Source organism: Odontomachus brunneus, unplaced genomic scaffold (genome assembly GCF_010583005.1).
Source record: "Odontomachus brunneus isolate Ranch 3 - 2012 unplaced genomic scaffold, Obru_v1 Obru_scaffold_021, whole genome shotgun sequence".
NCBI lineage: Eukaryota > Metazoa > Arthropoda > Insecta > Hymenoptera > Formicidae > Odontomachus > Odontomachus brunneus.
This window is the reverse complement of record NW_022639471.1, coordinates 178,860-191,876: the sequence shown is the minus strand read 5'-3', so window position 1 is coordinate 191,876 and position 13,017 is coordinate 178,860. Positions and strand designations below refer to the sequence as shown.

Genomic DNA, 13,017 nt, shown 5'->3' with positions numbered 1-13,017 from the left:
GTATCATAATTTCAATTGCGTTGCTTATCGCAATACTAATATTACAGAGCAAGTCCAAAGTTCTATCAAAATATTTACAGCTACATGAGTGTGTGTATTCCGTTTGTTTGTGCTTCAAATTGACAAAGGAATTCGGAAAATACTGATCCTGACACTATCACTTTTCAAAATGCCTCTTTTATCTTAAGTATCTCTATATAATAAATATTCCAAGTGGTCTTATTTCCTTTGTCAATTTTCAAGCTTCGCGTATAGTTCACATTATAACTAGATGATTATATTTGAAAAAATATATAATAATAAAAATATAAATTTTGAAAAATATATATACATACATATACTTATATATTTATTTCATTTTTTAAATATTTACGTGAAATCTGGATTACAAGTATTTTCTTCTTATTTTAAATGTTTAAATTATTTCTCACGTTTTTTTTCCTTACATCTTTTATTGTTATTTGTTATTATATTAGTATTCAGTCATTTTGATGTGTATGTGACATACGCATTTTTAAAAATTAAGCTTTTTGCTTACCACTTAATGAAGGCTGGTGGATTCCCATAGTTCGAACTGCAGGTAATTATGATTTGGTGTCCCTCTTTAAGCGTTAGAACGGCGTCTAAAGGTTTACCTCCTTCATACTGCATGATAGGTGATTTAGGTTTCACTGAAACATGCATTAAGGTACATTTAGATAACATAAATACAAACAGAAATTATTGTGACCGAAAACCTTAAGTCACAACCTTTGTGCAGCAGGATAGATAAATAAACGCGAAAGTAAATATGTTATATTCTTTAAAGAAATGTGTTTGTACATGTACTTCTGTATGTGATACATCTAGTTTCTGTTAAATAATTTGTGCAATATAATATGTTCGTTAAAATAAATAAGCATAATTTAAGGAAAGTCTAATAATGCAAAATGAGTCTTCTGTAGGATTTTGTCTCAGTGATGTTGTCTCTTGTTTTTTTATAATGTATCACTTTTATTTTATCTTTTTATTTAATCCATTTATCTACTTTTATCTTATTTGCTCTTATTTTAATTGTCTTTGCAACTGTAATCGTAATTTTATCATTTCGTGAGCAAATACAGAATGAGTAATTGTTCCAGGAGTCGATTGAGCCATTAAAAGCACTCGACCAAATTTCCATTAACACGGATGTTGCAAAAGTGTAGGAAAGTAGAGCATAACGGCTGCCCGATGCGTTTTCTTGCATCACTCGAGGTCAATGTTCGCGAAATATTAACGATCCGAATGATCTGATGCGCATTGATAAAATACTCGACGTTACTTTGAATCTTAATTATATGTTAATATATAAATTATATTAATTACTATTATTTACTATATGTTATATTTCTTTAAATGTAAAACTATAAATGAAATGCAAATGTCCTCTTGTGATATAACAAAATTTTTAACGTATCATAATTTCAATTGCGTTGCTTATCACAATACTAATATTACAGAGCAAGTCCAAAGTCCTATCAAAATATTTACAGCTACATGAGTGTGTGTATTCCGTCTGTTTGTACTTCAAATTGACAAAGGAATTCGGAAAATACTCATCCTGACACTATCACCTTTCAAAATGCCTCTTTTATCTTAAGTTTTATCTCTACATAATAAATATTCCAAGTGGTCTTATTTCCTTTGTCAGTTTTCAAGCCTCGCGTATAGTTCACATTATAACTAGATGGTTATATTTGAAAAAATATATAATAATAAAATAAAATAATAATGAAATAAAAAATAAATAATAAAAAATATGTAATAAAAAAATTGACAGTTTTGAGATTTGTGTTTATCGGGACATTTTTATTATATTTCAATATATAGAATATGTCTGTGAATCTTGTGAAACTTTGGACTTACTTTCGATATTATTTTCAAAATTATTATAATCTTTCAATCTAATTAATAGCACAGTTAATTATTGTTAATGGAAATTTGGTCGGGTACTTTTAATTTTATTATCCTTGTGTAAAATTCTCATTAAATATTGGGCCGTTCAGAAAGGTCGTATCCATTTTTTTTCTAAGGAAAGAAAAAGAGACGTGATAGAGCGTTTCTCTATACGTGGGTGTCGCTTCATTCAGTTCTATATGCATCGTCATGCTTCTTTTTTTACATAAATCTTCTGCCGCTATTCAAACGATTTGATTCACTTCATTCTGTCTGAGTTCTTCCTAAGAAATTCCTCGAGGTTCTTTTCAGGCGACTTGATATTTTATGTGCGAGTCATTAACATCCCGCTAGGATGTAGGAGCTAGGAGTGAAGCGACTCGAATTGGGATCTTACCTATCACAAGCAACCTCGTTGGTAAGGACGTGAGCCCGTCCATGAAGTTGAAATTGGTACGCGAGACCTGGCATATGTAACTGCCGTCATCAAACTCCAAGGAAACCCTTTTGATCAGCAGAGTGCAATCGTTTGAATGGTCACCTGCCCATTTATATTTGTCCACATCCTGCGATATCAGTATGTTATCCTGAAGCCAACCACATTTGCCGCGTTTATTTTTCACTCTGCAGTGTAACTGCACGTCTTGACCAGGTAACACTTCTAGGTAAGAAGGCGGTGTTTCAAGAAAATTTTGTTGATGACCATTGGCCACTGACAAAATGAAGACGTAGCAAACATACGCGGTGATGAAGGTTATCGACAAATGAACATGCTTCATTTTTACGAACTTGCGACAGATCTTGTCAATATGTAATATGTCCGTGCAGAAAAGGAGGGAGGATTTGTCAATACGACAGAGATTGGAACAGCTTGAAGAATGAGGCTTCACGGATTTAGGAACTTGCAGTTGTGAGATTTTGAATCTAACGATTCGTAAATTAGAAGTCTTAAGGATCGTTGAAGATAAAATTACAAAATAAAATTGCAAAATAAAATTGCAAATGTATGAATGTAAGATCCTTAACGAAGAGATCAGTTTGTTAAATTGTAAAAATCCATGGATTTCTTTTCAAACAGATTTCCCATAATGTACGAAGACTGGAAAAGTCTCTTGTCCTTTAGAAAAAAAATTTACAAAGAGAACGCGCATAGGTTCTTCCGTCAATCCCGAACACAGTTCGAACTACAATCATTGGTTTATCCGCGTTTCACATTCACGGAGATTATAGTCACAGAGGTACACTCGCGCAAGTCGAATGCATCGCATTTCGCCACCAACGATCGATCGGTTGAGCAAATCGTTCTGTCCGTAATCGCGGAACCTTCACTCGCGAGTCATTCGCTCGCGAAAATTCGTCGAAGCAGCGCGAACTCACTCGTTTTTACTACCGCACTTAACAGCGCGAAAGTCCGCGGGCCGATCAAAATAGTTGCGAATGCTTTCACTAAAATTATCGTCTCGCTTCGTCGCGCGGCGAGGAAATAATCATGCGAAACAATGTTACAAAACTTAACGAAACTTATCTCTAATAGTTAGAGATTAATCGTCGGTTAGGTGCGACGACGCGCAACAGTCGATCTTTGTTTCGAATGATCCATGAATACTTCTCACTAACACATCTGACACGGCGGGTATAGCTCCGGAAAAGCGTTCACGATCCCCCGGCCGCAGGAAACATCGTACGAATGAACCACCTTTCCAGTCTGAAGGGTCGTATCTCCGCGCGCAGCAAGGCAGCGCACTCGTCGCTGGATTGGGGAACTAGTTTATCCGTTCGAATTCTTTTCTTTCCTTTATGCTCCTGCTAGACCTTTTCCATTATCTAACGATCCTCAACGGTTACCTTCTACGTAGCAGAAAGTGTTAGTGCATACCACAGCGTCTTAAGAGTGGAAAATTTCTTCAGAAAATCCCTGATTAAATCTAAGCGGTGATTAACTCAATCCTCGAACTGCCAACAAAGAAAATGAAATAAGAACGAAATGAAATAAAAAATACATATTTTATTAACACAAGAAAGAGAATTTTTCTTGTCTTCCCTTTATAATTTATTGTTTAAAATCGCTTAAACTTGCTATAAGTTAGGCAGCACTGGTTCTACTTTATTAACGTGGATTATTATTAGTTTTGGAAGTTAATATAAAATAATATAATTATTAAAACAGAAAACTGTATATATATATATTTCCTGTCTGACGACAAGTTACATATACACAAGTGTCTAAATATATCCTTGATAGTTCCGTCTATTAATTGTCGATTAGTTTAAATAGAATTTTATGGAAGTCACATATGCTTTAAGAATCTATATATATCTGATATATCATTGTGGAGTTGCGTTATTTATTTTATTATATCTGCACATAACTGCATAAATTTATATGCAATAAGAGGAATTCTCAGATACAATATATTCATAGCAAAAACTTTTCATCTCAATCATAGATTGAATAAAAATCTCTTTGAAATCCTTTCAAAATAATCTGCAAAAAGTCGAGACGAGATCAAAAACATTTAATGAATAAAAACTTACATCTAAAAGGATTGAAATAGCGCGACGGCGAAGACGACAACGACGCAGTCCATGGCGCAGAAAGAAAGTGCGCGGTAAATAGAGTGTCCAAGACGTGTGGTTCCAGCAGCATGACACGCTACGCTACGAGTCAGAATTAAGAATTGAATTATTCTCTCTTTCACGAGAATACTTTGCGAAGTCGCGTATACTTATTAAGTAGAATGAAGTCATTGTAAGAATAACGATAGTTTGAAAATCTATATATAGTCATGACATGGAAAACTACGATTTTTCTTCTCTTAAAAAAAATGTATAACGTCGTATTATATTTGTATTACATTCAAATATATCATACCGTGTAAAATAATATCACATGTATATATCAAGCAGCAAGATGCTATCAAATAATATATTAATGATGTTTTAATGACGCCTCTAACGTTAATTGATGTCATCATGTTTGCTGGGATATATTGGCTATAAAATGCAAAATGTCTACAATATTGGGCCAATATTGAGTATGTTGGGACTTAATTTATTAATGGTAGCCAATATTGCCCCAATGATCTGTGCTATAGGAATGATAGTTATATAAATATTTTTTAATAAGCTTACACTTATACATATAAACAAGTGCATGCTCCAGACAGCGTAAAATTCCCAAAAACACTCGAAAAACTTTTCAGACGGCATTGAAACTTGTTTTAGACGTCATTGAAACTTATTTAGAAGTTTGTGCTATTCGAGATATAGTCGATCGATAAGATTGTCAACATCGAATTTATATTGACGTGAATAGCTTCCATTAGACGCTTCAAAGTATTCTGGCTATGTAATGACGTCATTATATATTATCCCGGATATAAAAGAAAAAAAAGCGCTCTGAAGAGCCGGTAGCCTGTAGCCTCTGAAGGCATTTAGTGGATGACCCTTGGTTATTTATGTTTCGGCTGTGAGAAGCTTATGTGTGAGGTGTGCTTCCCGCGGCTGATGCGTATGTACCTGCGTTAATCCTCCGCCTCGTCTCTAGAGGGAGATTTCTACATATTTCATGTAGAGTTCTAACTCGGTTCCACATCGTGCATCATAGTGACCGGACTGGAAGCGGAAGACGGACCCCAAACGCGGACTCACGCGTGCGTATCCAACCCTGTATCCTCTCTGGCGCTATCCTAATTATTCGAGCGTGTTATCACAGCGCCGCCGCCATATGTGTGTACACTTGGTTTCGAAATGATTTAACGCTCTTTTTTCGCAGCTTGGAACGCAGCCTATGGTCCAATGAGAGAATTTCTGAGAATTAGTCAAAAACAAGCTATACATAACACAAAAATACTACACTACATTAAACTCAAGAAGTTTTCAATTATGTTGCTAAAGATGATATCGATGTTATCATGACCTTAAAATGTTACTTTCCGGGACTTTTAATAAGCTTTAACATTAATACAAGGCTTTCTTGGTTAATTTAAGATAGCCTTGTGGTTAAATTAATATAATTTCAATATCTATTCAAATATAACTATCTTATCATTTTAAGTTTTAGTAGTGCTGCTCTCCGATACAGAAAATACAACGGAAATACAACATCGTATTCTGATTGTATTCTGCTTCTAAACATCATCGAAAACCTGTCTTTAGATCTTTATATCGCGCGATGATATAGATGCCTGTTTCTACTAATGTCGATTAAACCTAAATCTGAGTTTAAACTTTGTTCAGGCAAAGACAAATTCAGATTAAGGTTTTACCGACATTAGAAACATATATTAGATTTTTATTTCTGTGAATTTTTTTTTATTAATAAAATAATATTTCTTAGAATAAGGATCAATATAATACGGACTAATGCGTCAATTTTACGGGACATGTTTCGCGCAACTTGCAGAATTATTAAAGTTAACGTGTTTAACCTCGAAGGCATCTAAAGTCGCAAACCGAGTCCCAGTACATTATAACAGTCCCCGAATATTCCGCAAAGTCAAACACAGTCTTCATTTAAAAACAGATGTTTACGTATCGTCCTCCTGCCGCCATCGTTTATTCACGACGAATAATGTCGCGAGTTCGATCGAAGCGCACTCGAGGTATCGACCGAGCAATATGTCGATATAGCAGCGTGCACTTCAAGTAGTTACCGGCGGCATCGACGGAGCAGTTCTCACGTTCTCGACAGAGTACATTAACCATAAAGAATATGAAAAAAACACATTTAATACTCACACATTCTTCATCAGTCTGTCCTTATCTCCGTTAATCGATATCGCGTTCTATACTTAAACGACCTGGATTATTTTACCGTGAATGTGTGACCCAACTTTTGAAACAACATTACAGGCGGTTTCCATGTGAACGACGCAGGTTTGCCGCGGCTTCTAATTAAGGCCATAGTTAGCGCGTTAAAAAAAGCAACGACCCAAGCGACAGAACGCGATAAGTGAAAACCAATCGCGGCTAAGGGCCGATTTTTCCAACCTCTTGGTAATCTGACAGTTAAATCATACGTCTGTCTTTGTTTCATTTGAAGGAAAGACAAAGACAGACACGTGATTTAGCTGATGTTGGTTAGCTTACCAAGAGCTTGGAAGAATCGGCCTTAAGTTGAACATTTCCTAGGTTTATACGCAGGAATGAATTTAAGACTGTCGTCACACACCGACAATGTATTATTAAAGACAGCCAGCCTTGGGTAAATTTTCGAACTGGTTAAGACCCCAGAGGCCCGGAGGTAATTGAAGAAGAGTGATATTATCGACTATTTTTAGCAATCCAAACATCCAGCATTACATTTTAATAAAATGTTAATTTTATAATTTACGACTATTTTGATGTTTTTACGTTATGTATACAGATATATAATAACGAAATATATTTAATATTTTTATTTAATATTTTTATCAATTCTATTCTATTCTATATTTTTTTAGTTATCACCTACAATGATTTTACATATTTTTATCGACAAATTTACCGACAGGAGGCTATTAAATAGCGAAATTATCTAAGTACGCAAAATTTCGTAAAATCAACGGTCTTTATGTCCGTATTAGACTGTGGACTGAGGATTGCAATTGGACCAGTCGAATAAAGCGGAATCAAAATTTAGATTACCTGATTGGTCCTCGATTGTAATCCTCAATTCATTCTGATATAGGCGTGTATCGTGTTGTCTCGTCAGTGACTTAAAACTGTCATTCTGAAATTCTCGAAAAGTGCGATCGATCAAAATTTGAAACCGCGATTGATCGACCATTGGCCGAGTTCCTTCTGTCGTTCGTGCTATGGGCCCCGGATTTCCCGGAGTATGCACATGTCAGTCGGTCCGTGGCCGAGCGATGCATCGATTCCTCGCTGCAGCTGCAAATCGCATATCGTAACACCACCACTGCGTATTAGTCGTGGCCGCGGATCGCGGCCAATGTCAGAGTGGTTCGGGCTATTGTGGACAATGGCGACGTCGACGTCTCGACGGCTGGTGTGACATCCCGACGAGACGGGCTAGATGGTTCCGCTACGTCGTGCGGACGCAGCTGCGATCACGCGTGCATCGATTCACGGCGGCTGAGAGCGCATCCCGACGCACTAGGTGTCACGCTTCGCTCCCGCTCTCTCTCTGTCTTTCTCTTCCCTTCGTCGTCGGATCCTTTCCGCGCCGCTCGCGATGGCCGTGAACGCGAACGCGTTGTCCAGTGACATCAGCCGTAGGAATCCCCAGGATGAGTACGAGCTCATCCAAAGAATTGGCAGTGGTACCTACGGCGATGTCTACAAGGTCGGTATCCCTTTAGCCGTGCACCTGACAATCGACGACGAAGAAGCGCCACAATTATATCGTTTTCACTTCGCAGGCTAAACGACTGTCCATGAACGATCTCGCGGCAATTAAGGTTATCAAGCTGGAGCCAGGTGAGCATACCGTCGGCCGAGTGTTTAGAATCGTATTGGTTGGACGATTAGTCTCTTGATTCGGATGTTTGTTACTTTTTCATTTGTTGTGCCACACGTCTCTTTTGTGGTATCATGATTTTCCTGCCAAGTGTTGTGATTTTCCTACAAAGCGTATAGAGCAATATGAAGATCTGGTGAAAAATGGCTAGAAAAATATCTGTTTATCAGATTGTCTATAGATTGTCTCTAGATTATCTATTTGTTTGTGCTGGAGGATAATATCGAGCTACTACAGATAGTAGAAATTGTGTTGTTAAAAAACAGCAGAATAGTTTGTGGCACTATTGTGTGTTTTCTAGGTGATGACTTTGCGATCATTCAGCAAGAGATTCTAATGATGAAGGACTGCAGGCATCCCAATATTATTGCATATTATGGCAGTTATTTAAGAAGAGATAAATTATGGATATGTATGGAATACTGTGGAGGTGGATCTTTACAAGATATATATCATAGTATGTTTAATATCTACTGCTCTTAATAATTACATACTATAGGATGTGATATTAGATTTCTATAATAAATATTTAAATCATATGCAAAAGGGATTTAGATTGATGTTCACAATAGTATTGTAATGATAATTTATAATATCGTTATATAATGGTTTATAGATTAGTATCATACAAATTACCTTTTAATTAAAGCTGCAATAATCATATTTCTTGCCTGTAACTGCAGTAATTTCTTTGCAGTAACTGGACCATTATCAGAAATACAAATAGCGTACATGTGTCGAGAAACCCTGACAGGTTTAGCTTACTTACATAGCATGGGCAAGATGCATCGTGACATCAAGGGTGCCAATATATTATTAACTGAGGCGGGTGATGTAAAATTGGCAGACTTCGGCGTGTCAGCGCAAATTACTGCGACGATTAATAAGAGAAAAAGTTTTATTGGCACACCTTACTGGATGGCACCTGAGGTACTTATAACTCAATGATATTCAAAGAAGAATGTGTTTTATAATTGTATTGCAGATCGATAAAGCTGATCTATGTTGATAGAAATTTTGCAGGTTTTTATTGTTTTCACTATATTATGTTACAGGTAGCAGCTGTGGAAAGAAAAGGCGGTTACAATCAGTTATGTGATATCTGGGCGTGTGGAATAACCGCAATAGAATTGGCGGAATTGCAGCCGCCAATGTTTGACCTGCATCCGATGCGTGCCCTCTTCCTCATGTCCAAGTCGGGCTTCAAGCCGCCGACATTGAAGGATCGCGACAAATGGAGTCCGACGTTCCACAATTTCGTCAAAGTCGCCCTCACGAAGAATCCTAAGAAAAGACCGACGGCGGAGAAGTTGCTTCAGGTTGTTATTGTCATTTGACTTCGTCGATGTTACTTAAGGTAAACACATTGGCGCCAAATCTGTAGGGGATGCATTTCGAATTGCAGCACGCGTTTTTCCAAGGGGATATGAGCAAGAGATTGGCGTTAGAACTGTTGCAAAAAGTATCGAATCCCAGTCACATGTTCGCCGATCTCGAAGCCGACGAGGACGGCGCAGTGCCCAATGTACCGCAGAGGATAGCCTCCCGCCACACCGCGAGACCCAGGCCGAAAAGTATATCGCAATTGGACAGTGATGGTAAGCGTGAATTAATAGTGAACTGTGTGTCATTGTCTTACTCACGTCCTAACACGCTCATCATCGTAATTCGCCTTATAGATCAAATCAACATCGACGGAGGTACGTTACAGCGAGATTCTATATCACCATCTGTGGACAGTAATCCAGCATGGGATATTATGGACATTATGAATAACGTCAAGGTAAGTCCGTTCTTATCAATATGAACAGAGTTATAATAGTCAAGTTTTCTTTTCTAACGTAATAGCATAGTAATTATATATTATATGATGTATTTTATAAAATATATCTATATTTTATATTATATAATTACTATTTTATATATGTAAATATAATAATTAAAGCGAAAGCGCGCAAAATATATGGTAATGAAAATTGAACATCTGATTCGCATGTTTGTACATCTAGGCTGTACATAATTGTGACGTGCATCCAGACTGTGGAATCGGTTCAGCGTTCGAAGATGTTCAGGAAAAGTAAGTTGTTTTGTGTTTTTCTCCATCAATTTTCACTACACATCTCGCAAATCATCAGAAAAATCGGAGCTTCCATATCACTTTCACTAATATGGTAGTTGCTGTTTTGTTCGACGACATTCTCGTTTTGTAAATGTTTGATAAATGTTTAGAATAAGACTGGAGAAAGAGAGTTTCCAATATAATTTTTCAATGTGCATTATATGTTTTATGTACACATCTCTATATATACACATGGTTTAAAGAGATACCGTGACTTGCGGACGAAATGCAATTGTCAGACTGCATAAACAAGACAGCAATACGGTATGCTGTATCATAAGGGTCACAGACATCTTATTCTTGGCTGATAGTAACTAATAAGTATATCGCATATGGCATGCGTGCTTATGCTTTGCATCATGTCATACTTGTTCCGAGTGGACGAGAGAGAAACGTGTACATTTATTACTCTTACACTTGAAACAGCAGCACATCATATTCTGAAATATCTCGATAAGTTTGGAAGTCTCTTTTGCAAAGGTAAATAGGCAATCACAGAAATAGCTAGAATATCGTAAAATCGTTGAATATGAATATCAGAGAAATTCATTCCTCGCGTCCTCCGTCGTTATTGATTAACCGTTATTTTCTTTGTTATTCTCATCGCGGACAGAAATCAGTTGCTACTTATTTACTCATACTTATTTTTGTACCAGTACACTTGGCGCGAACGTTATGACAAGTAAAATATTGAAACGTCGTAGCAAAACCGGCACAGAGATATTTCGTATGACTTTAAGGTAACATAAACATTTTACAGTTAGTGTGGCGTGAAAATTATTTTCTGCTCTGAATGTAACAAAGATATGTACTTATCAAGACAAGTGACACACTTACACTGTTTTAATCTCATAAAATCCTGATTAATTTGCCTCCTTGAATAACGGGAAATAATGGTATTAATACAATTTAAGTTGCAGTTCTTTCATATAACATGTAAATATAAAACATACTACATTTTTCTTATATCAGTCAAAGTGGTTTCAGATATATTATATTATAGACGATATCTTTAACTGGGCTGTATAGTCAAAGTTAACAAAAAAGCTGTTATGTATATAGACACTTTCTAATGAAATAGGATTTAACAATATACTGTAGATATATAAAATCACAAGCACCATCTTTTGCATGTTAGGCGATAGACGTGATTGTTTGTATGATATTGCATGATTGAAAGTTTTCGAACAGTGTTGATATGTTATGCATTTTATCAAAGCAAATACAATCACTTGAAAATGTACTTTATATGTACATTAACATATCGATCTCATACATTAGAATCATTCATTCCATCTCAAAGTCAGGCATAAAAGCGATCCATTCCGTATGTGCAGTTTTGTACACTTTTCTCACTAGTATTTCTCGAAAGTTTACGATGAGAGATATTTGGAAAATCTATTCTTACGAAAGTTGAAATTATTCGTATCATTGATTCTTCTTTTAACAACGTAGAACTCGGTCACATAATTCTAAAATATTTAATATCCCGCCGATAAGTATTCTCGTCTTCGTAGCATACCAACTCTTTTTTTCTCTCTATCCTAAATTCTGTTTTGTAATCCATTTCCATTATTTATTACCCGTACTTTTAATTTTTCTGATCAGTTTGTAATTCTAATAATTTCTCCCAACAGGAGTCTATTGCAGTACATTGATGAGGAGTTGTTGCTAAGGTATTGGCAGGTAACCCTTTTCCCTTGCACCTTGCACCTTGCACTTATATCTCCTGCTATGCATAATTCTTGTAAATTGCATCACTCGAACAGTTAATTTGCTATTCAATCGCTTTCTTTTCTTTGAAATCGTATTCTGTTCATGCAGATAATAATTCTATTTTGTATTAATACGCTTGTTCTACTCTATTTGCTCTTCCTAAAAATTATAAAAATATGTTTTTATTATTTTCAAATTATTCCAAATTTACGTTGTTAAGCGAATAGGAAGTTATATAACTTTTAACTAATACGCGTTTAAGAAAACCGACTTATAATAATGGTATTATAATAATATACAAAAGAGAGGTATCAAATAACTTACGTGGTATAATTGTTGTACACAACATAACTGAACAGAGTGACTATATAACAAGAAGCACATCATAACAGATTTAATCAACATCCACCCTGTCATTTACAAAGAAATATCAATATCATGTGCACTAATTTTAGATAGATATAGAATCTTGAAGTGTGCTCCTTTTTCATGTTACGTGTACTTGATGTTATTTGTTGCATGTTAGTTCTTTCGATATCCTAACACACTGAAGCTATTTCATCAACCATACTGGTGGAGGAGGCTTGACAAAAGTGTCAGTTATGTAATTAAGTTTATTGTCATATTTCACAGCATTGTCTTCTTCGATCCGATATTCTTTGATTGTTAGACATATAACTATTTATTATATTGGAGATTAAAAAGCCAATTTGCAATTGTTACAGACTTCTTTAGATATTACAATGCGCGTTATGGGATAAAACTGTACGATTATAATACTTGAGAGAAAGAGAGAGAGAGA

At 35.9% G+C, this 13,017-nt stretch overlaps 2 protein-coding genes and 1 long non-coding RNA gene across 14 annotated transcripts in view; 1 reads left to right on the top strand and 2 right to left on the bottom strand.

Moving 5' to 3' along the window:
* The window catches only part of LOC116842139 (hemicentin-2-like), a 12,463-nt gene extending 7,896 nt beyond the window's left edge, over positions 1–4,567 (bottom strand). Inside the window, exons 1-3 of the mRNA XM_032810906.1 lie at positions 4,453–4,567; positions 2,315–3,870; positions 539–671 (exon numbers count right to left, since the gene is read on the bottom strand). Of these exons, the coding sequence (XP_032666797.1) occupies positions 539–671; positions 2,315–2,696 (515 nt within the window). The 5' untranslated portion in view covers positions 2,697–3,870; positions 4,453–4,567. The remainder of the gene's footprint in view (positions 1–538; positions 672–2,314; positions 3,871–4,452) is intronic.
* A 2,734-nt stretch (positions 4,568–7,301) lies between these two features.
* LOC116842142 lies at positions 7,302–9,141 on the bottom strand. Its single transcript, XR_004377681.1, has 2 exons — positions 9,017–9,141; positions 7,302–8,484 (listed from the first exon to the last, which is right to left on the bottom strand). It is a non-coding gene; the product is annotated as an uncharacterized LOC116842142 (long non-coding RNA).
* The window catches only part of LOC116842137 (mitogen-activated protein kinase kinase kinase kinase 5), a 17,091-nt gene continuing 12,135 nt past the window's right edge, over positions 8,062–13,017 (top strand). For 4 of the 12 annotated variants that reach the window (XM_032810901.1, XM_032810900.1, XM_032810897.1 and 1 more), the window contains exons 1-9: positions 8,096–8,206; positions 8,283–8,340; positions 8,682–8,837; positions 9,078–9,310; positions 9,436–9,699; positions 9,786–9,978; positions 10,060–10,163; positions 10,390–10,457; positions 12,137–12,175. In XM_032810901.1, the coding sequence (XP_032666792.1) occupies positions 8,096–8,206; positions 8,283–8,340; positions 8,682–8,837; positions 9,078–9,310; positions 9,436–9,699; positions 9,786–9,978; positions 10,060–10,163; positions 10,390–10,457; positions 12,137–12,175 (1,226 nt within the window). Of the gene's footprint in view, positions 8,207–8,282; positions 8,341–8,681; positions 8,838–9,077; positions 9,311–9,435; positions 9,700–9,785; positions 9,979–10,059; positions 10,164–10,389; positions 10,458–11,155; positions 11,240–12,136; positions 12,176–13,017 lie in introns of all 12 variants that reach the window. The other 8 variants (XM_032810905.1, XM_032810902.1, XM_032810899.1 and 5 more) reach the window with 3 other exon arrangements.